This window comes from Anastrepha ludens, chromosome 2 (genome assembly GCF_028408465.1).
Source record: "Anastrepha ludens isolate Willacy chromosome 2, idAnaLude1.1, whole genome shotgun sequence".
NCBI classification, from domain to species: domain Eukaryota; kingdom Metazoa; phylum Arthropoda; class Insecta; order Diptera; family Tephritidae; genus Anastrepha; species Anastrepha ludens.
In genome coordinates this window covers 183,930,686-183,955,609 of record NC_071498.1, presented here as the reverse complement: position 1 = coordinate 183,955,609, position 24,924 = coordinate 183,930,686, and the positions used below count along the sequence as shown (strand labels likewise).

General features: G+C 36.4%; 1 protein-coding gene across 5 annotated transcripts; it reads right to left on the bottom strand.

Moving 5' to 3' along the window:
- Positions 1-18,493: 18,493 nt before the first annotated feature.
- LOC128856085 (acyl-CoA Delta-9 desaturase) lies at positions 18,494-24,601 on the bottom strand. 5 transcript variants are annotated; one of them, XM_054091462.1, is made up of 5 exons: positions 24,553-24,601; positions 21,690-21,942; positions 21,405-21,535; positions 19,420-19,625; positions 18,494-19,339 (listed from the first exon to the last, which is right to left on the bottom strand). In XM_054091462.1, exons 2-5 carry the CDS (start codon positions 21,925-21,927, stop codon positions 18,838-18,840), a joined length of 1,077 nt encoding a protein of 358 aa, XP_053947437.1. In that variant the 5' UTR covers positions 21,928-21,942; positions 24,553-24,601; the 3' UTR covers positions 18,494-18,837. The 5 variants fall into 5 exon arrangements, with proteins under 5 accessions (XP_053947437.1, XP_053947433.1, XP_053947435.1 ...); XM_054091458.1 differs by having other exon boundaries at positions 24,294-24,597; XM_054091460.1 differs by having other exon boundaries at positions 24,399-24,597.
- Between the last annotated feature and the right edge of the window lie 323 nt (positions 24,602-24,924).

Sequence of the window (24,924 nt, the reverse complement as noted above, 5' to 3'; positions counted from 1 at the left end):
GATATGGAACACCAAATGATAGCAAGAGTTTTTTCTGCCAGCAGTCGCTCCTCGGTAGGCAGTGGGACACCTCCGAGTGTACATTCTGTCAAAAAGGTACTATAATTGTTAAATAAAACCCAAAATAATTGTTTAATCATCAAAATTTATTTTGTAGCCTTCAAAATAGGCTCCATTCGAAGCGGCGACCGCGGAATGACAATTTAGGTTTTGGGAAAAGGAAAAAGTCACAGGGAGCTGAATCCGGTGAATACGGTGGTTGTTCGATGATATTTGTCGAGTTTTTGCTTTCGTGCTCACAATATGAGCCTTGTGAGACGGTGCGTTATCATGGTGCAGGCTCCATGAGTTTTCTTTCCACAAATTGGGCCATTTCCTACGCACATTCTCTCCCAAACGTCGCATAACTACCAAATAATATGTATATTCAGAGTGCAAAACACTATGAAAATCAAAGAAAACGAGTAGCATGACTTTCACTTTTGACCGACTTTGACGTGGTTTCTTGGGTTTCGGCTCATGTGAGAGCGCCATTCAGCCGCCTGTCGACTGGTTTGCTTGTCAAACTCATATATCCACGTCTCATCTCCTGTTATGATGCGCTGAATAAACGTTGGGTCCAAATTCACTTGCTCACTTGCATGTCTTCAGCCACCTTTTTCCGATGAAGTCGTTGGTAAAAATTCAACTCTCTTGGAACGATTCGAACAGTCACGCGGATCATGCCCAATTGATGGTGTAAAATATTGCAAATTTATTCGTGAGACAGGCTAAGGGCCCGAGCTACCTCCCTCAAACTTAAGTGATGGTTTTCCAGCACCATTTCCTTGGCTTTGTCGATGTTTTCATCCGTTGAAGACGTTGATGGGCGAAAAGCCTTCTACCACTCGTAGACCCATATTTCTGATAAAGCACACTCGTCATACGCTTTCTGCAACATTTTCAACGATTCGGCATAGGAAAACCCGTTCAAAACACAAAATTTAAGACAAATTCTTTGTTCGATATTTTTATCCATAGTGAAAATAGCAGAGCAAACCTTCGGTTGACTGATATAATTAAATGCTAATTGACAGATCACGCTCAAACTCTGCAACACTATAGAGGACAGATGTACCAACATTCCAGCAGAAAAAATTTAGACATATGTGTAACGCGCGCTTTTTAAATGAACAAATCCCGATATTTTTTTGGCAGAATGTATTTCTTCCATGAAAAAGCTCCTCATAAAAAACCCCATCTACGGCGTAAAATCGTAGGCCTTTCCATTGGAACAACATTAAGACGCAGTGCGACGAGAGCATTAAATACCATGTTACGTTCACACTGCTTGACAGCAACTGACGCTAGCGACAGGCGGGAAAAAATTCACACATGTGCAGGAAGGTTACAGGTCTGCTTATGCAAGCGCGCGTAATTCAAATTTGTCGCTAGCGACAGGCGGGAAAAAATTCACACATGTGCAGGAAGGTTACAGGTCTGCTTATGCAAGCGCGCGTAATTCAAATTTGTCAGGTGTTAGAAATAAAAAACAAAGTCGGATACTTTTCTAACAGACCTCGTACTTTTACCACCTTCAGAAATAAAGGGTTATCTAATGAGAGGTATTATTTTGATATCCAAAGAAAAATACTATTTTTTAATTTAAATGATCGGATGTTTATTTCATTATAAAGAGGAAGGTACGCCGTTAATAGTGGAAAATAACATCAGGCAAATTACCACCACGACTATGCTTACAGGACAATATCCTTTTCAAGAAATTTTCCACAACCAAATTGCAAAGTGGCTGCCCCATGTCCTCGATAGCCTCACGAATTCCATCTTTGAGGTCTTGAATCGACCCTGGGTTGTTGGCGTAGACCTGCTCTTTCACGTGGCCCCAAAGAAAAAAAGTCACAAGGTGTTAAATCGCAAGATCTCGGTGGCCATTTGAGATCACCTCTTCGAGAGATAACACGGTGCGGAAACTTTTTCCGTTAAAGATCAATGGTTTCGATGCTTGCGTGGTACGCAGCGCCGTCTTGTTGAAAATAAACGTTGTCCAGATCAATACCATCCAATTCCGGCCATAAAAAATCGTTAATCATCTCTCGATAGCTCAATGCATTCACTCATAACACCTGTTATTGGAAAACCCTTTATATAACTTAGGAAAAAAGTAGATAATTTCATGGCATTTATTTTCTGCTTATGATATGCTGCATATGACCGCCGGAGCTACGAGTTGCATGGTCCGGTCAGTCCAATAAATATTTAACGCCTCCAACTATTTTTATGAGGCTATCTCAGATAAATTTATGAAAATAAATCAGAGACTATTGCAGCTTTGAAAGATATAGTTCGTTGTGAAAACGCCGCAATAGAGCCCCAATCATGTCTAAATACTAAATTTCACCAAGAGAATAGGCATCTATAAGCGTGGACGAGGAAAGAGTATTCATAAATTGCTTACTAGAGGAGAGAGCAGGCCCGTGGACCGAAAATGCATTCCCATACAAAATATTTGGATAAGTTGGACATAACAAATGAACTCGAACTGGAAATACGCTGTTTTTGGGAATATTGTCTCGATCAGTGCAGATCACATGCAAAATCTATTGGCTATATACGAATTTTTTCCCCTAACATCCTTTACTGAGAGTTTGGCCGAGCTCTTCCTCTTATTTGTGGTGTGTGCCTTGATACTGTTCCACAAATGTAGGGACCTACAGGTTTACGTTGCCTCCGCAGAAATACACTCGGACGCTTACATTGCCTGCGGAGGGGCGACCACTGTTAGAAAAAGCTTTTTCTATCACTTTGCTATTTTACGCACGGAGATTCGAACCTACGCACTACCGAATGGTACTCACGCACCAACCATTCGGGTATGGCGGCCGCCCAGGGCACTTACAAATTCATTCATTTGCAGTAAATAGTGAAAATTTCCCAAATAAGTTCTCAGCCTGAAGCCGGACTAGAAGCCTTAATGCAGACTTAGCAAGCAACAAAAGTTGACAAATGTTATTTGAGCTTTCATCTCGTCGAAAAACAAGTGTTTGTCCCTCGACGAATGCCTGCAGTCAAACAAATCTGCTTCAATATTTGAGTAAACTTGTTTGAGCCACAGATTTTGAACAGAATATTCGGACCACTTTACACTTTCCGTTACTTGCATTATTTATGCAAGTATTTGCATTTTAGATACATACATACATATGTCTATACATATGCTCGTAAATATACATATAACTTCGTGTTTATTGGAACAAATATTATAAGTATGTTTTGTTGTACCCACTAATTCAAATGCATTTGAACTTGTGGGTATGCGAACTCACTGACATAAGGACAATAGTACTTAAGTTTTCCACAAACGTAAATATTAAAACAAAAACATGTAACGATCATGTGAAACAGCTATGCGATATTGCTCACACTTAAAGTCGTAATAGCTTGCCATTTAATCACTTTTTACGTGCATACATTCGCTGGGGTCTTTAAGCAAAAAAGGCACCACTGAGAAATAAACTCAAATACTAATGATGCACATATGTACATGCAAATGTGTGTGTGTTTGCCTCACGAACTATTTAATGCATTTGCTTTTTTACATATACATACATACTTATACGAGCATGCACATACATACATACATTCACATAATAAAAATAAATTAATAAAAAAGGCTGAATAAAAGCTAAAAAAGTTATTGTTGTTGTTATTGTCTGACGCTGAAGAAAAATTGCCAAATCATATTCGCCACTCATTAGGCGTTGAATGGGTGTAAAATTGCAAACGCTCTGTAGAAGCACTCGCCACCGCAACAGTTGGGTAGTTGGACGGTCGGGGTTTCACAATTTGCTTGCATTGGCCAAATGACTCTTTTAAAATGAAATTTTTTGTGTCTTTGAGATTGAGTTCAACAATTATTTCGATATTTTATATTCAAACATGTTTTGACACAAATTTAGCTGCATTAAAATAAATAAAAATAAATTTCAACATTTTTTGCCAATACTACCAAATATTCTTGCACATTTTTGCATAAATATTGGTGGCTTAAGGATATTCACTCCGAGGTAAAAACAGCCAGTGATTAGTAACCACTTTAGCACCCATCCACTGCTCTCTGACTACTGAAATAAATTTACTTTGCAGAGAACGTGCAGAAAATCTCGTACAGAGGACTGGGTGAAGATGTGCAAGAAGTTAAAGAGGAGAAGCACGTAGACACTCTTAATAAACATACACAAATACCATGGCGAGTGACCTATTGGTTGTGAATTGATGTGATTTCTTGCATACATCTATACATTTCTGATGGTGGATGTGCTATGAAGTGGCAAATTGTTTTTTCCACAAAAGGTACCAGTTGTGAAGTAAACAACTTTTCGACTAATTAAATACAAGCATAACTGGCAGTTTGGAGCGACAGGACTTGGCGACTCTTTCTTATTAGGAAATTTAAATATGTTTGTATGTATTTTCGCTGGAGTTAGATTACAAAAATTCTGTATGTCTTGCATCAAACACAATAGGTGACCTACATTTCAATTGCCCAGGTGGATCCGTTGAAAATAATTTTCAATAAGTCATTGTCTTCTGGAAATTTCACTGATGCTCGGAAACTCGCTTCTAACTCTTGCATTCAAAAGCGGCAATAGGGGTAGTGATTTATGTAAATATGGTCCTATCTCGAGGCTCACTAATGTTCTTTATGTATCAAAGCTTTTTGAATAAGTTATCAGAGGAAAATACATTTCTCATTTAAAAGTTTAATTTGCCCGTTTCAACACGGATTTGTATCGGGTCGTTCTAGGCTTACAAATCTGGCTGCTTTTAGTGAGTGTTGTATCTCAGCATTCACTTCCGGGTGCTTAATCGATTGCATTTACCCCGACTTTTCTAAAGCCTTCGACAAAGTTTCACATTTTGTATTGATTGCTGTTGTTCTTGTAGCAGCTTACTACTGTGTCGATCGAAAAACTCGTTTGCCTGGATTTTCACTCTACTGCAATGCCTTAAACCCTGCTTGCATCGAAGGCGAAGGGTTCTTGCCTTTCGTTCGCCAACTTTATATGCCGACGATGTGAATATTTATTCAGTCGTTAAGATTACCGCAGGTAGGATGAAACTCCAATCCGAACTAGATGAATTATATTCTTGGTGCTTGAGATCACATCTTTCATTAAATATTAAAAAACTACAATAACTTTAACCCGCGGCCCCGCTCGAGTAGGAGTAGTTTTGAGGGATTTAGGATATGTTTGTAAAAGAATTACAAACAATAATTTCATAGAAAATATTTTTTTATTAATAACCATAATATTACAATACCAGGCATCCGTTGCTATGCCTCGTTGAATAAAATCAAAACAACCGATCAGAAAAATATCAAGCAAAATTATTTTTATTAATTTTCTATCTCAAACCGTTTTTGAACTTAGCATTTGGATCACAGTTGAATAGCTTATGCGGATTATGAAGTCTAGAGTGTGCTATAAATAGTGGGAAATAGGAAAAACTAAGATTTTTTAGATTAAATTTAAGCAAATATTCGATTATTAGTGACGATTGAGAGTGGTGGCGCGGCCTGGGGGCTGTGGGAAGGGAGTTCCATCATAAAAACATGCCTATAACCTTCATTGGGTGAAAATATGAATGTATAAAAATTTGTACGTCATTTGGTGTTGTCGTTTCGTAGTGATGCGCGAACAACGTACAGACATTCACCTTTATAGTATAGAAGATACGTTCATGTTGCTTTTTCAAAATCACGCAATTTATTAAAAACTCAGTACAGCTTCTCTGGAGGCAACAAACAATTCCTTCAGGAATTTGAGGATCGTGGCATTATTTTTCGTATTAAATATTCCTCATCAGTCATATTAATTTTGTCATTTCAAAAGCATATGCTGTGCTCCGTTTTGTGCGGCTTAATAGCACTAAACTTTTCGGATCCGTACACCATAAAACTGCTGTCTACCTCCTCTGTTCACTCGCATCTGGAGTAGCCCACAATAGTCTGGCTCCCTTTTTACCAGTTGCTCATTGATAGGATAGGCAGAAGGTGTTTCACAAATCTGGTTTACGTTCATTGTGTTTCTGAGATCCATGCACGTTTAGCGCTACTCATCGCTGTCGGAATCACTTGGCAAAAGGAAGTCAATATTATCTTTATTTTTTCTTTATCCAAGGAGTTTTTGACTGTCAGTCACTTTTGAAAATAATAAATTTTAATCTTGCGTGGAGACATGATTCAATTATAAAAGGTTTGCTCAGTGAGCAGCTTTCTCGTTCTCTCTTGACAAATCGCCTCCCTTAGCAAGCGACTGGGATGCTAGCTCTAGAAATTTTGAGTAAAAGTGGAGGAAAAGTAAAATTTGTAGAAAAAACATTTCATTTTCAAAATGGCCTTCGTAAGCAGGCAACAACTCGCTAAATAGTTTTCATCGGTATGTTCAGGACTATGGTAGTATGACATGAAATACATACCGCTTGAGTCAGGACAAGATAGAGTAATTGACGCAATCTGAGATCGATGAGTGGTGAATTTATAAAGCTTTATTTCTAGGGTGATTTGCACGGAATTCATGTTTTGCAAAGAGCTAGCGTTTGCTAAAGAGTTACGGCAGGGAGAATAATTGGATAGCCCCGACGCAATCGATAACATTGCAGACCAATGGATGGATGAAGTGTTCAGAGGAGGCTTAGCAAAGCACAGTACCAGCATGAAGAAGCTTGTCATAAAAACCATCTATCGGAATCGGCTTAAAACTGTAGGTCCTTGCAATTGTGGAACGCGCGCTACAAATAGGAGGAGGATCTCGGCGAAACACCTAACAGAATTGCACGTGCCAATTATGTATTTATTTTTAACAAAATAGTTTCATGTTGGCGAAACTTCGCGATCGGTTTTAAATTTAAAAATTAATTCACAAAATAAAATCTTGGATTATGTGAAATACTTTCTTGTTTTAACATTAGACCTGGCAATTTCCGCTAATAACTTCTATCTATACCATTATTTATATTCAAATATTAATTAAAATTTATTTATTAAACCGTTCGCAATTTGTTTCCATTTAAGTAACAAAACACTTTTTTGCTACCATTTTTACCAAAAAAGATTTAATATAATATTTTCCACTTTATGCACCTTCTTAAATACAACCTTTTGTAAGGGCGTGTCAAAAATCTAATGTCACTAGTGAGCAAACCTTTAATAATTGAATCATGGGGTGGAGGTATCTCCGTGCATCGTTGTCTTTCTATGCAGATAAAGCTAATATTCTTAATTCGATGCTCTGGTTTAAGCACAATTTGTTGAAACGTGTGTAAGAAATTATTGTTTCATTGACTAAATATGCAAAATAAAATAATATTAACTAATTACACACACACATACACACAGATATATGTATGCAGAATACCCATTTCGATTTCCTACTTTCAGCCTTCTCAAATCAAGTCAAAGAGACAACAAAAATATTAAGTGAATTCTTAGAATTTTGCAATTATTTCGTAATTAAGAAACTGTAATTTGTTAGTAAGAAATAATAACGATACGTAATTTATTTCCATTTCAATTTATCATTTTAATTTATAAATTAAGTAGCTTAGAATTCGTGTACCACCAATACTAAAGCACATAAGCACTTCGTTATTTATTTCAAATATGTACTGAAATTGTAGCTGCCTTTAAATGGGTGCCATGTATGGGTGTAGTAGTTGGGATCATGCAACAGTATTGAAATTTCGAGGTGACGTCAATCACGAACCACACACTTAGAGGAGGTCAGCTTTTCCCCCACCCCAGCCAGCGACGGCCACATCCAATACTTTAAAGGCTAGAACATTTAGCATTTGTGTGATATTGCCAACCGACTGTATCCAATGGATTTTAATTGATTTAAGCAAGTAGTTGTTACAGTTTATAAATGCCAGCTTTGGTTGATCGTAGTCCCCAATGCACGAAGTTACATAATCTTCCGGAGAGTCGTGGTTTGGAACACCTCGGCTGTTGCCTTCTTCTGTGCTTCTGCTTAGTACAATAGGGTGTCCAAAATGCCACTTGCTGAATGAAACAATTCGGTGGTCGCCATTAGCTATTCAACTTACAAAATTCTGGCAAAAAACCATACTTTGCCAACTTATGGAAGGGGCACTTATAATACGTTTTCAAAACTTGATTAAACACCAACCAATCAGGATGGTGCAATGAAAAGTTCCATTACTAACACCGTACAAGAAAAAATTTAAAAATTGAAAATCTGAATTTTGTTTTATGGTAAATCGGTATTGATTCTTGCATTTTAGATTAAAAGCTGTTATGTGAATAGCTATGGCAAGCGTTTTTGTGGAACATTTTAACCCTTTAACTCCTCCCTTGATGGACCTCTTTTAACTCTTTTGTAGAAAAGGGCGAAAAATGATCATAGCAGAACAAAATGTTTGCCTAAATTATACCTAACTAAACGAGGTTCTTAAAATTCTTAGGCTCCAAATACAACTTAAACAGCAGAAATAAGTCAAGAAGTATGTAATAAATGCAGCTCAATGAGATCTCCAACCTTGATTATCTATAATACATACATATGTACATATAATATTTTAGCTACTGATGAAAAGGCATCACAATCATAATTTTTTTAAATGGCAGGAGTTACACACACATACTCAAATGCACACACTTATATAAAAAATGACACGATTGATGAATTCATAAAAAATATAAATAAGTACAAAATAAAATTAAAACAAACAAAAACAGCAAACCATTTCCGCTTAAGTTCAGAAAACAAAATTATTTATCGGTCGCAACTCCAGGAATTGCAACCGTTTAATTTTAATATAAAAGAATTGAGAAACAATGACAACATTATGCATAAGTAAGCAAAAATTGTAAAATATACCTATTTTAAGCCTAATTAGCAGAAGTGGATGATAACAATAAGTTTAATGTAATCAAAGAAATGAAAATAAAGTCAGTTGTTAAAGATCCACGGTTGAAACTTGACGGCATTTCGGTTGATTTGCTGTTTTTTAAAACGCTCCCAACACGACTAGTTATTAAATTCAGACACATCAGATACTACTGCATATCCGCCCACTTGTGCCCAAGGGTATTCAAATTTTGTTCAAATAACGATTGTACGAGCATGTAACAGCATAAAGGAATCGAGGTAGAAATAAACATATATATTCCAAAATGTTCAGAATGATGAGAAGAGTCTATTTAGCCATTTTTGTTGGTCCCTCCGTCCGTCCGTGTGCCCGATAAGTGGCTCAAAAATTAATAAGTCAGAAGTTCAATGAAAATTGATGCACATCTTTCTCATTGTCGAAAGTAGTTTGTGTTGAAAATGGGTGAAATAGCTACGAGGATCTGCATATAACGGAAAATTTCCAAAAAGAAAAAAAAACGTGATTTCTCTGTTACACAAGAAACAAAATTACTCAAACTTGGTACAAATTAGGAGCCCAAGAAAAAAAAAAAACGACCCAAGTAAAATTAAAAACAAAAACTTACCAGTGTCACGCCCCTTTTGTGTAAATGTGTGCCTCCCGATAATGTATTAATAAAACTCTTCCAAACTTGGAAAAGGCACACTTCAGTTAGGCACAACATTAATATTTTTGAGATCGAATAGAACCACGATGTTTAACTAAACAAGGTAGAAAGTGTCTCAAAATTGTGTCAATATTTAATATTCGCTTTACTTAGAAGATGCTGTCTATGATGATATTCCAATTTGAAGTTGTATCGGGTGTTTTTTAGCTGCATAAGAAATATTGATATCGCTAACTATGGTTTGACAAGTCATCATTAATCGTTTGATGCTAGAAAAACGTTTCCAAATTGTGGAAATTTACTTTGAAAAAAATAAATCTGCTCGCAAAGTTCATAGAGCACTGATGGCACTTCTTTCGAAATGAGAAAGGAGCTGCCGTTATAGCAAATGGCATGAGCTATCAGGCCATACTGACTAAATTTTTGTTTCTAAAAATTAATCAGCTAAATATCGACGGTTCCAACAAGGCAACGCAACTTGCCATACAGCGCGCTGTAGTAAAGAATTGAACTGATCGAATGAATCATGCCAACACATGCCGAATATCTTATTCAAGAATAAATGCCATGAATTATGTAAAAAATTATAATACAAAAAACATCATTGCAACAATATTTCTGTTAAGTTCTCAAGCTCTTAGAAGAACATATATTAGCTAGCGATCGACCCCATGACCTTGAAATGTAACACCCTCCAATTTTATTTGAATTAATTAATTAATAAATGCGAATGATATTGAAGATTTGAAGATTCGCACTCCAAAGAAGCAGAGCTTATACGAGTAGTAAGACGCTTTGAATAATATGTCATACTTAATCTGTCATTACTAACTTATTATTAAAGAGCTTAGTAAATAAATCCTTTGATACCTGCAATAATTGAGTTTCAGTGATTGACCTAAGCGTATGCTACCATTAACCCGCTTCATTCACTTGAGAGGCTACAGTGCTGTAAGAATATTTCTTATCGGGAGCGAATCCACCAAATTATTTTCTCTTTACTTAAGTAGATATACAATAGAAATATTCCAAATTGCATAAAAATGTGGGAAGTTTAAATTGTAAGAATATTTTTGTAGGGTAGACTTAACTTAACTTAATTTAACTTAGAAAATAAACAGCGTCTCAACTGTTTTGTTTTTGTTTCTTCTAATGCACCTGTCTAACAATTCGTCTCCTTCGATTCTCTCATTGCCATCAATGTGCTTAAATATCTAAACAGTACTTTGCAGCTTTTTAACTTGTTTAAGTTAAGTTAAGTATTAACCTACGGGAGTACACCTTTCCATATAATAGTTGGGCAAAATATTAAGTTAAGTTAACTAACGTAAATCAAATCTAAACTAAACTTGAATTCTGAAATTGGTGCTGCTTACATCTATGTCACTTTCTAGTTAGTATAGCCTGTTGTTTTTTTGTTTTTCATCAAGTTGGACTTTTTCTATGGCATTAGGAGTCAAAGAGCAACAGTGAAACTTACGAGAGACTTTTCGAAACTATTTTCGCAGCCAATTCGTCTTGAAAGTTGTTGAAGCTCAAGGAAATTTTTTGTTAATTTACATTAATTTTGTTGTATTATCAAATCTGGTTAAGGAATATACAGTGAAACCTCCCACAAGCGGACACTCACGGTTCCACAATTTTCGTCCGCTTATGGGGGTTGAAAAAAACTCTAAGTTAAAATTACTATCCCACCTCTTTAAACAATTTTTTATGTTTTTTTATGGTACGTTCAGTTTTCTTCATATTTATTGAAAAATATATATGTATGTATGTACATTTTTATATTGGGAACAATGAATATATTTACACATACATATTTGATTGAACATATAATATTTATATTTTAGGCTTCAAAAATTAATATACCGTAGTCTGTCGTAGATTTTCCTGTTTATGTTTCAGGAAAAGGTTTTCAAGATGACATTTTACAGTCTTGGCGTATTGGAATCCAGTAATATCGTCTCTTAGAAATTGTTTAATGCGACGCAGTTGTTCTAATGCTTCAGGATATGACTTGATCTGACGTTCATCCTGGACACATACATGATTTGAGTCTTCGCTTTCTCCGTCAGATAATTCCTCAGTATTAATTTCGTCAATGACAACGTCAATATTATTGTCTTCTGTATAAACAACTTCGTCGATTAACAAAAACTCTTCTGTATACTGACCTTGCTGATTTTCATTTAAAATCTTTATCAAAGCCGCTAGTATCGATATGGGGATATTATCCTCTGCCTCGAAGTCAGAACATTCAAGCGGAGCTTTTTGAAACCCGGCTTTCGAAAAAAAATTCTTAATTGTTTCTGCCATTACGTTGTCCCATGAAGATTTAATAAAAAAAACAGCCTCCAAAATGTCAAAACTTTTTGAAAGTCTGTCCATTGGAATGCCTCCTAATTTTGTCAAAATATGTTTGATTATATGGCATCTGTAATGACACTTAAAATTTTGTATTATACCCTGATCGAGGGGCTGACAAACGGGTGTTGTATTAGCAAGTAAAAAGATCAACTTTATGTTATCTAGTTTAATATCTCGAGGGTGAGTTGTAGCATTGTCCAAAAATAATAAAATTTTTCTCTTCTGGCAGCCCATTTTTTTATCAAGCATTTCTAGCCACTCACACATAATTTCAGGAGACATCCAAGCTTTCCGGTTTGATTTCCATTCCACTGGCAAACTTCCTATATTGCCTCTTTTAAAGGCGCGTGGGCATGCTGCTTTTCCGATAACCAATGGCTTTTCTTTATCTCCAACCATATTGGCACACAATAGCACAGTTAATCTTTCTGAAAGCACTGAAAAATAGTCCAGTTTCATCCGCGTTGTAAATATCTTTTGGGCTGTAGCCTAATAAAATATTTGGTAGTTTTTGTTTAAATTGCTGCACATCCTCGAAATTAACCTCGGAAGATTCCCCACACATTCTTTTGAAAGTCACATTATGACGCCTACGCCATTTCTCCAAACATCCATTTGACGCATAAAAAATTTTGAATACCTAATCAGCCAGCGATTTCTTTTGCTTTTTCCTTTATAATAATACCCGATATTGGTATATTTTGGCTTCTGGCCTTAACTCAAATGGCCAATTTTTGAGCCATCCGCGTTTAAGAACTTTTTCTTTTTGTTGACGTTATCACCGCCCATCCATATTCTTTTAATATCTTTTATTTCAACTATTGTCTATCTACTGTTTTTTTTGTCCGCGGATTAAACCAATTCGTTTTAAAAACACAACATAAAGCTTGGTTTCTCAGTTTTTGTCCGGTTATGGGGAGTGTCCGCTTATTGGAGGTGTCCGCAAGGGGAGGTTTCACTGTACTTACATACGCATATGTACATATCGTCATATGAATTCAAAAAAGCCCTAAGTTACAAAAAATTCAAAATCGACTTTTTAGTTGATTATTATGCACCGTATCATTATACATGTTCCTTTAAAATTTTATAATCCAACAACCAATAATGACGTTGGTATAAACAAAATTCGAAAAGCCGGTGACGGTGACGGTGAATAAAACATTTTCATTTTAAAAGGTTTTTTGCTTCTCCTGTAAAATTTTTAAAATTTAACTTAGGGCGTTTTTGATTTCATGTGACGATATGTACAATGTATTTATAAATATATTTCACGATTTTTCTACATTCTCTCGAAAATTCTATGACTACGAATACATTAAAAGAAACTCAACGTACCAAGCCAAACTTTCTCAAGAATATAAAATCTCTTGAATTTATAACGAGGTTGTGACTTTCCAGTTCCGCATCTACTTCTTAAAAATCGGAATCAATGTAATATCGAACTCAAATATGTTGATGATAACCCAAAGGCGTGAGCCAAAAGGATGTGTCCCGCCATTGGCATTGTGCTTCTGTGCTTTTGGATATTTTATATTAACTTTTGTGGAGTGACTGTATGTGGCACCAGCACACCAGTAAAATCAAATTTCGTTCCGTTAATCCATTGTTCAAAAATCGCATGTGAAGCAAAAGTGGAGTAAAGCTTATCCGCTCAAGTTGAACTGGACAGTCAACGATGCCATTAACAGCACCGACACTAAACGAAAATGAAAGGACTGTCCTCCTCTTTTCTCTAAATCAATTATCTCTCTTTACCGAGAGTTGCTCGTAAGGTCTCCAAATGATGGCAGCGCTCCCTAAGTGAGATCGAACAGGAGCCGTAAACAGCGTTTATACGTATACGGATCAGAAAATTCGGAAGTAGTGCGACGAATGAAGCCTAGACCCGAGTAAAATTTTGAAAGAATAAAATTAATGTGACCACTGAAGAAAAATTTCATATCGAATAAAACTCCAAGCTCCTTAAACTCTGTTATATTTTGTAACTCATTATTACAGCAGGGTGTGTTAAAAATGTACTGGCACCTCGAATTTATTAACTGAGAACATTTCTTAACTTTCAAAGGCAGATGCGGTCTCATGCATCATCGATGAAGATTGTTCAACTCGAGTTGAAGCTTCTGAGCATCCACTGCGTCCTTAACAGATGAGAAAATTTTTAAATAATCCGCGAAGCGCAAGTATTTGGAAAATAAAAACATTTGCTAAGTTAATCGATAGAAATGACAAAAAGAAAGACCCCTAAGATGATCCCTTGACGGACACCTGAAGTAGGTTCGAGAAACCCATGTAGATTTTTACCGCACAACGTCTGTATGTCAAATATGACATAATCCATTGCAGAGGGATGGAGTGAAAGCCCAAGCAAGCTAACTCGTTTACTAGAATCTCGTGCGACACCTTGGCAAATGCCTTAGAGAAGTCTATGCAAATGCAACCAACTGAAAGTCCTTTGGAAAACGATGACATACAGAATTTACTAAAAACAGATTACAAAATTACAAAAACAATTACAAAATTATGTTGGTTTGTACATTTTGTACTTTACAATGCAATCAAACAGTTGAGAGTTGCTTGATTGCTGATGGAAATCGGCCTACCATTACGAACATCATTTTTTCTTCCGATTTAAAAAAAGGTGTGATGATTAAAAAATTTCCATTCCTTTAAAAAAGTCCCTGTAAATGAAGATTTGTTAAAAATAATCTCGAGAGGAATTGCCAACGACGGACAATTCTTCAGCAAGAGAGCTGAGAGAATCATATTTAGTTAGCTGTATCAAGAAATTGACCCCACTGATAGTTTTGCAATTGTAACTTCAAACTACAGTATTTTGTTATTTAGCGTCCAATGCGCGTTATCACTATTAAGGCATTTATAGAAATTATTCCCCAGAAATAAAACCATCGGCCAGCGTTGTTGCGCCACTGGCCAGAAAAATCAAATATTGGCAGACTCATTTAGTTTTGTAAATACACCGAGTCTCTGATCGCTTCTATTAACTTTGCGTATAATTAAACAAATACATTTGATAAACCCGCTCGTGGACGCATGTTTGTCTGACATATATGTATGTATGTATGTGCATGTGAAGCATAGGTATGAAGCAGCTCCGTATATTAAACTATACAAAGTAATCAATCAAGCATCGATTGGCTGTTTGATTGCTAGACAATGCGAGTGCTAACCAGCTGTTTAAAGTACGAGCACAACGGGCACAATGCTCAATCTCTTAATACGAGGTGTCAAGTATGAAGCCATATTGAAATGCTCATGAATTAAACCATTAAACTCTTCACACTGATGCATTCATTATGTTGGAGTTGTTTGCTCTTGGAAGAGCTGGTGACGAGTATTTTCCAATTAACACCTTATCAATTTGCATATTTCCATATTTCCATAGTTGTCGGTTAATTGCAAAACCTAATTGAATTAGTAAACATCATATGAATGTGAGTAGGTGCTTTGATGGGCTCTACGTTTTTGATTGCCATATCCACTTGAAGGAAAATCAATTTGTGGAAATGCGAGTGTTTACATTTGTGTGTATATAAAGCATCACTTGACCTTTAACACACACTGCCCTACGCACATCTCACATATACCTGTACATATGTATATCATTCAATTGTACATACATACGTACTTGGGCATTTGAGCATTGGTACAGTGAACGATATAACTCAAAACCAAAGTTTTATAGTCTCCAGAATATAAACCAATTATACCTACAATTCAAATATATTTTTCTCTGTATACCATAAATTCCAAAAGAAACACAACTTTTTACATATGCATAACAACAACAACTGCATTTTTTATTATCCTATTTATTTACCTTCTGCCTTGATACATAATTTTTCAAGCTTTACGAAGTTATCAAGCAAGCACCTTTGCCCTTTTTAGAAATGTTGTTAGGATGGTGACCATAGCGACTTGAGTAATTTGATACTTCATACACCAAAAAGAAATATTGCCTAGCTGGCCGCCATTTATTTACAAATTAATCAATCAGTACAATTTCAGCGAATTGGAGCACCCTGTTTCAATATTTACGAACTTATTTGGCTTTGAATAAAGGCTGATGCTTTGCAACATAAAATTCTGTGATGATGCATGCATTTAGGAACTTTAAACAATTACGCATCATAGACTGTTTCGTTTAGGAACGGTTGACTTTGAGCCTATGCACTGCACTATTTTTACCAAAAGGGTCTCACTTTTTGCACCCCTCTTGAATGCAATATTTTGTAAGGGATTGTCAAAAGTCTAATGTGACTAGTGGACAAGCCTTTAATTATTGAAGCATAGATAAAACCCACCTTAATCTAATTTGGGCTAGCAACCCCACCAATTCACTCAACCAAAAACACAATGCACTCAAACCAACGCACACCTAGAGCCTGTCAGAAAAATGAGAAGAAGAAGGGTGTATTTACTTGTATTCCTGTATTTAGGTAGACATAATAAATTGAAAAATATGACGTCGTTTTTCTGGACAATTTGCTTTTGTGGATTATGTCACTCATGCAACAAAGGAAGGACATGGATGTGGCTAATAAAGTTAAATCGGTTGGTTTTGCTTAACTATCAACGGACCAATTTCGAGTGTTGCGCAGTGTATGCACATATATTATACAATACTATGTGGGCCATGTAAAATTTGCTTTTTGAATCGGCAATAAAAAAACTAATCAATATTTTTTCAAACTTTTTTTTTTATTTTGAAGATAGAACATTGTCATTTATGAATGAAAAATAATATCGTTCAAATGACTGCCACGACTGGCTTTACAGTAAACCATTCGATCAACCCAATTTTTAAGCACGTTTTCGATTGTTTGGGCTCCAATTTCATGAATCGTCTCTGGGTGGTTCGCATAGCATTTGTCCTTAACGGCTCCCCACAAAAAATAGTCCAACGGGCTTAAATCACAGCTCCGAGGCGGCCAATTAATATTGGAATTCAAAAACGGTAGCCAAAAGTTCGAGTGTAACTTTGGCAGTGTGACAAGTTGCACCGTCCTGTTGAAACCAAATGGCGTCCATGTCATCCTCTTCAATTTTTGGAAACAACTCGTTGAGCATGTCACGGTAACGCTCGCCATTTACTGTAACCGCGGCTCCTCGCTCATTTTCGAAAAAAAAATGGCCCGATGATGCCGCCAGACCAAAAACCGCACCAAACAGTGACTGGTTGTGGATGCATTTGCTTCTCTAGAGTAACGTGTGGATTTTCTGAGTCCGAAATCCGACAATTTTGCTTATTGACGTAGCCACCGATGTGAAAATCATAAAAGAAGAAGAAGACTCACCACTTTGGAAATAGGTTTTCAATATTTTTCAATTTTGTGCAAGCGTATAGCGTCCCATTTCGTAAATGTCAAACCTTTAAGTAAATTGTGAACACATTTGACATGTCATTTGTGTTACCATTCTCAAAAAAATAGATGGTTCAAAAAGCAAACGCTATATGGCCCACCCTGTATGTATACATGTACGTATGTATGTGCATATGTATCTCATCAATAATCCACTCTCCATTACTTCTCACTGCTTCATTAAAATTGTCTCGACTTTGTTTTCTTACCTCTGTGACTAAAATAACAAAAACTGAAGATGGTTGGTGCTGTTTTACAGAAACGTACAAATAGTCAGATTGTATTGTGCTTTTTTGGATTTCGTTTTAAAACTTTAAATCGTTGTTTTGACATGCCGGCGAGAAGTCCATTGTCGTAAGTAATGCCGTATGAAATTTTTATAAGCAAACATCGGTAACGCCTTTATTTGATGTTGGTACCTTTTAGCCTTGGCTTTTTTCATCATAAAGAGAAATATGCCAAGTGCGTCAGATGGGTGCGCGAGCGGCACACATAAGAAGTCAATATTTAACATTCAAACGTTTACTTTAGCCCAGTTTTTCATTGCGAGATCAGCTCTGCCTACCAGCTCACGCACAGCGCAGAATAAAACTGAACAGAATAAAAAATAAAATAACTCGAAGCTTTTTCAGTTAGTCAAATCACTTAAACAAAGTTAGTTCCCTAAAATTATATTCAAAAATTGTTCCTTGGGAAAACTAGCCAGATGTAGTTGTAAAGCTTCTTACCTACTAAAAAAAATTGCGTTCTTATGTGCACTTGGCTCAGTTATTTAAACTAATATTTATGTACAGCTTCAAGAGCTTTGATTTAAAGATTTAAATGACCCTTTATGAGATATTTTTTAAGGAGAAATTTAACTTTAAGTAGGGCTGGCTGGCAATATCTTAAGTTACATAAAACCTCAAAGAGATGATCTTCTGAATTGATCCAAAAAAGGTTGGGGGAAATATTTATAACGGATGTGACTTCAAATACGTGTCGTATCTGGGATCTATGCGTAGTGACTGAACCAAATTTTTTATTCAGTATAGCGAAAGACTTGGAGTGTCCAACTGTCGCTGGTTACCACGAGAAAGAAACGACTGGCGCACTTTGGTAAACTCGGCCAAAATCGGTTAAGCGGTTATCGCGTCAGTCAAGATGAAGAAGATTAATATAAATAAATATAATATAAAGTAAATTCAATTGTATCGGTAGATGTGTGTATTTTATGTTGGCTTTAAGATTTTTGAAAAACTCAAAGTTAATAAGAAACCTGTAATAGAATTTTATATGAAACTCAATTTTGAACAAATACTTCAACGACAACAGAGAATCATCTCAAAAAATCAGGTTAATTATTTTAATATAAACGTAACTTTTCTGGAAGCTTAGCTTTTTAGAACAGCATTTGACGATTTCGGAATTTACTCAGTTGGTAAAATTTTCCAGCGAGTATTTTTAATGAAACTTTTTATTTTCTTAGATGTATTGTAATATTTAAAATGCTGAGCAGCTTGCAGTTTTTAGGTTATAAAAAATCTTCTACATAAATCGCTCCCGGTTCAGAAAATGATTCTTTGGCATTTCATTGAACTCCTCCGCGGCCTGCTCTTGGATGCATTCCACAATCGGTCGACCTGTTTCCACCGCAGCAGTCAATCCCTTGCGCACTGCCACCGAGCTGATGGTACGCAAATCCGATGCCATGTCCAGTGCAGCGAAGACCCGAATAATTGCTGTGGTAAAATCAGTTCCGTAGTCCCCAAACTCGCCGCTCTGATAGTCGTTGGGCAGCAGGTAATGATATTGAGGCCAATAGCTTTTAGTGATAAAGAATACACTATTCGAATCGGAAGGTTTAAAATTTTTGTCCAGGCCCCAAATGAAATGCGCCGAGTTAATGAGCCAACAAACGTTTAAAACGATTAGGTAGCGCAGCGAAAAGGTCACAAAGATGGAAGCAGCAATTGAATCACCCCAATACTCTAGCGGCGCATTGACTGGCAGTAAAACGTGCAGGAAAAAGTACAATACCCAATAATACCTAGAATAGAACCAAGAAGAAGCGGCGGAAACAGCCACTCCGGTTATTTGGAAAATATAAATGCGTTGGTGAATCCTCACTTTTTTTGAAACATGACGGTTTTGTCCTGCTCGATGTCTGACATATCTACTTCATTAAGAAGTTGTTGTTGTTCTGGGGTGTAACTCATAATTTGGGCATGCACTTGGGCGGCCATGAAGTTGCGTGCGCTGTAGAAGATATCATCTTCCTGGCGGAATTTCTGGTGATGCAGTCGATGTGCTTGCACCCAGCCATAGATAGTTCCCTGAAAAATTGGGAGAAATGAATGAGAAGTTTTTAATGAATTTAATTGAAATTTAACTAAACATAAAATAAATATTTGGGCAATAAGAAATTTATGTAAAAATATTCAGATGATTTATTTATTGTTATTGTTGTAGCACTCCATCACAGTCGGCTCTAAGTACCCAAATGGCTCGGATTTTTTCCGACCAAGGACTACCGCCCCTATCTAGTGCGCTAAAGCTCATCTCTACTTTATTATGAGTTATTATGAGTTATTATTTATATTTGAAATATTCCGATTACTATATTATAACCGTTAAATGCAAAGAATGGCAGAACATCCTCGCCGATACAGACCATGTTTTGCAGTTGAGACTGAATGCTTAAGAATTAAATGGCAGGCAAATTCAAAAACTTAGCATAAAATTATATTGGCGGCCGCTGTAGTCGATGGTTTAAGAGTGACTGCCACTCGGTGGAGCCTGGGTTCGAAGCCCAAGACATGAAATATCAAATATTAGAAACAGGTTTTTCTAATAACGGCCGCCGAGAATAAAACTAATTACCGTTCGGACATCAAGACGCACACCACAAATTCGAGGTGGTGATCGGCCAAACAGCCGACAAAGGATATAAGCGTAAATTATATATGTATTTATAAAATTATATAGAAAAGCCTACTGAATTAGTTACTATATATAATGGCGCGTACACCCTTTTTGGGAGTTTGGCTGAGCTCCTCCTCCTCTTTGTTCCGTGCGTCTTCATGCTGTTCCACAAATGATGGTACCTACAGCTTCAAGCCTACTCCGAACGGCAGATACATATTTTTTATGAGAAGCTTTTTCATGGCAGAAATACACTCGTAGGTTTGCCATTGCCTGCCGAGGGGCAACCGCTATAAGAACATTTCTTCTTTTTGATGTTTCACGGAGACTCGAACCTATGTTCTCTCCGAATTCCGAATGGTAGTCACGCACCAATCATTCGGCTACGACACCGTCTTAGGCATTATGGAACTTAAAATTTCATGCCAAGGCTCTCATATTAATTTCCGTCACATTCAAAATGAATTCTGCTATATCATTCGCGTAGGACAACATGTCAAAAAATGTAAATCAGTCGGCAATGTCGGGGTTAAGACAAAGAGAAAGTTCACCAGAGAACGTAAATTCATGAATTCAGTTCACTGCGTTTACGCTCTTGGCGAATGTAGCCTTAAGTTTAGCAAAGACACAAACCACAATAAATCTGTAAATCTACGTTCTCTGACCGTATTAAAATTCAGAGAACGTAAATCATACGTTCTCTGTAAAATTCAGCACAGGGTGTCAATAAATATATGAGTGGCAGAGTTCCACAGAGAACGTATGAATTTACGTTCTCTGAGTTCCATAGCACAGGGTAAAATAATTTATGTTTTTTTTAAAACAGGGAAAGTTAATGAAATCAGAGACCGTTAATGAAATGAGAAGGCGGAAATGTGGATTTTGAAAGATTTACTAGGAAGTGATTTTAGAACATTTGACGAAGGGACGGTATGTGCATTACACTAAGTTTTGCACCACACATCTCTCCTCAAGATTTCACCTATTAAATGTTTACTATTTCCTTATTTGAAATGATAAGACTAAATAATATTTTTTTCGATTACAAAAAAAATAAAAGTAATAAAAAAATTAGCACTGAGCATAGATATCGAGCATGTATGTATGCGTTTCATTAACATTTTCAGCCGGTATGAATGCGCCTTGGATGTCACCTTATAATCATTAAATGCATTTTGGATAATAATTACCTGGCCAGCCAAAGTTTGGCACAGCATCAGGAAGATCCTTAGAGACGTGCTAGCTGTGTATGTCTGATGCGTCCATAGTCGGTGAGCGCCGGCCGTCGCACCCAAAATACCCAAGAAAGTCAATGTGAGGGCTAAATGAAAGAAAAAACATTTGAGACTCCACTCCATTCCCTACTCAACAGAATTTCGCATTCCCTTCACTTTACTTATGAAATACTCGTATATGCATGTATGTAAATATGGCCGTTGACTCATCGACCTTTTGTCAATTCGAATTGAACTCACTGAATAAAATTGTCAGGAATGAGGCGCTCGTAAACATTACGAAGATGCCATAGAGTCCAAGAATATTCAAGTGTATGTAAAATAACACCGAAGGCCAGCTCGCTTCACGTTTAATGCGTTGTGAAAAATGTGTTGATGTGTCTGCTGTCGTCGCTGATGTCTGTGGCTGCTGTTGTTGCTGTTGCTGTTGCTGTCGCTGAATATCGCCATTACTAGCGAAGTTGTTTTGTGTTTCCATCCTTGAAAAAGTTTTCTGGAATAATAAGTAAAGGTTTGTTTGTAAGATGAAGTGAATTTTTCTCAACGGTTTTATATTATTTAATTTTTTACGCATGCCAAAAATGTTAATGTACATGTAAATGGATGCAGATGAGAGTATTTCAAAAATTATATATCAGTAAACTGCCCTATCACTCAGTGAGTATTCAAATTTTGTTCAAGTAACGGTTGTATGTAACAGCATAAAATAATGGAGATAGATAGAGGTGGATGTATGTGTACATATATACCAAAATGCTCAGAGGAATGGACTTAGTCCGTCCGTGCACGCGATAAGTCGGGAGAAATTATATTTCAATGAAAGGTTTTACACTTAGTGCCTTTGCCCAAGCTATTAAAAATAGGTAAGAAATTTTTACAAAAAAACTAAATTCTGAAATAGGAAGAAAACCAAGTGCAAAGGTACTTAATGCTTAAAATATGGCGTGCGTTTAGGTCAGATTAGGCATTAGGTTAGATTGAGCAGGTTGGCTTGCATAGACCGGTTCGGTCCATTGCGAATTTAAGAAGACATTTCCGACTCACTGCTGAGATATCTTCCAATCCGTGAAATTGAAGAGTGTATTGAATAACACGAAAATCCGCAAACGAATTGCTCTATAGTTTCCTGCTCCCTACATTGCCAGCATTCCTCGCTGTCCGAGATTTCTATCTTACAAGCCTACGCTGCTACTGAGCTATGTCGCGTCAGCACGCCTATCATAGTTCTACCAGAGAATGTTAATGCAATTCTACAATCTCTTCGTGTTAATGATGGTATAAATCGAGTACGACTGAGACCGTCTTGTTTACTCTCTGCATTTCTATAAGTGCGCAGGTTTTCCCATATTTTCCTGAATTTTCTTATCATGTTTGCGGTAATTCGTTGTACAATATTCGCATTTGCGAATACGAGGACAGAGAGACCCCGTTTTTCTCTATATCGTCTACTATCTCGTTCCCTTTGATGTCTTTATGGTCTGGAAATTAATAGGATTGTAACTTACTGAAGTACGTTCATGGACTTTATACTTAGCGATGTAATTGTTTTAATATTTTCTGACTCTTTGTGTAAAAGTGAACCTTGGACTTGGTCTTCTGCCTTTCCAACTGGGAAAACCTCAGCCAGGAATACCCCGCAGTAATTTGGAAGCTTATACGACTTCCTTAGGTCTAAATCTGGACAATATATCCCAACGTCTACTCCACTAGTAATTCTAGAACCGTCCGTATAAAAGTTAAGTGTATTGCGTTTGGAGCTAAAACCCTTACACCATCCTTCTTTTTCTTTTCTTGAACATGTTTTCCCCTTTAAAAACCGGAGCCATATAATCCATATTGACTATATTATTCTATATGAGAGTTCAATTAGGGGCTTTGCAGTTTTCTGCAAAAAGATTTGTCGGTGGTAAGTCAAATATGTATTCGAGAGCCACCGTTGGAATCGTTCTTAGCGCTCCCGTAATGCATAAAGTAAGTATTCGCTGAACCTTTGCCATAGGCGCAATGCATGGAGAGTCTCCAGTAACTCTAGTACATACGTAACTACTTATAAATTTAGTACGTCAGATAAAAAAAAATTAAGATTTGAAGGATCTGGTTGTAGTGATATTTTTTGCCATGTGGGTTTTCATGAAATATGCGACTCTTTCCAAACGCTATGTTTCCAGGAAAAATAAAAAAAAAATACTGCACTAAAAATACTGAAGTTTTCACTGGACTTTCGTTATCCTTTATTTAAATTGGAATATTAGAAGGATTAGAATTTTATTTAATGTCATTGGTTTTTGAGACACAGGAGACACACTTGGTTTTATCAAAACGCAAAATGTAATATTTCTTATAAATATAATTATACATTTTTTCAATCCAACTGCTAATACTTAAGTCTGAACACTTTTCGTTGGCCTGACAAATGAAGTTCCCCCACTGAGTCTTGAAAAGCCAAAATGCCTGCTTGGATTTAACAAATCAACTACCAACCTGCTCACAGGTGTTATAACGGGTCACTGCACTATTGGCCAGTAGAATGGGTGTACCTCACAATGACTTCTGCAGAAGTTGTGGAGATGAAGAAGAAATTGGGTTGGTACAACACCTGCTCTGTGAATGCCCTGCGCTTCAAAGATGCCGTGCCAAATATCTTGGCGATTATTTCTTAGAATACCTAGGAAATTGGCAAAATGTCTCACTGGAGGGACTTGTTGTTACCTTCTTAAAAATAACTAAGTGGCTTAAGCAACTTAGTTAGGGGATGGGCCTTAGGGCCACCGAGTGCCTTGTCTTAGACAAGTAACCTGGCTAAACTAACCTAACAGAGCTTTTAATGCAGTTCAGCAAACTTACAAAAGAAAAATATGAAGTAACGGTGTTGATATATGGGGTATTCACATAGATTTGCAAACATTAATTTAACGAAATTTCTTCGAGAAATAAGATTATATTCTTTACTTTCGAAAAAGTTTAAAAAAAGATTTTAGTACCGACAGCAAATGAAATAAGTTTCAACTATCCCACCGACTCCTTTGAACAGTATATAAAATATAGAAATTTGTAACACTTAAACCGAATTCCGCTATTTCTGAAGGACTTATGAATATTTTACTTTGTGCCAATGAATCGAAAAATGCTGCTCAACCGACGCGCACGCTGTCACAAACTTAACTGAAGAAATGTAATTATTTCAAAAACAAAGGGGCTTGAAAAATTCAATTCATTCTCGATACAAATATATGCACATATACATACATACATGCAATATATATGCTAAATATATGATCGGGAGCAAACCCGTAAATTTCCAAATAGAAAGTATTCAACTGAATCGATTTTACTCAAATTAATATTCGTTTCTGAAGAATATGCAAGTACATACATACATACATATATACATATAGGTAAATTAAATATATGCACACTTGTACTAGGGAACCAAAATATGTGATTAGAAGTCGGTTTGGACTATTTGGTACGAGCT

Bases quoted from the DNA above. Each gene is read 5' to 3' on its own strand.
- LOC128856085 (XM_054091462.1), bottom strand. From the start codon at position 21,927: ATGGAAACACAAAACAACTTCGCTAGTAATGGCGATATTCAGCGACAG. The intron at 21,536-21,689 runs GTGAGTTCAATT...TCTTTCATTTAG, and splicing joins ATTCCTGACAATTTTATTCA to CCCTCACATTGACTTTCTTG. The intron at 19,626-21,404 runs GTAATTATTATC...CCAATTTTTCAG, and splicing joins GCCAAACTTTGGCTGGCCAG to GGAACTATCTATGGCTGGGT.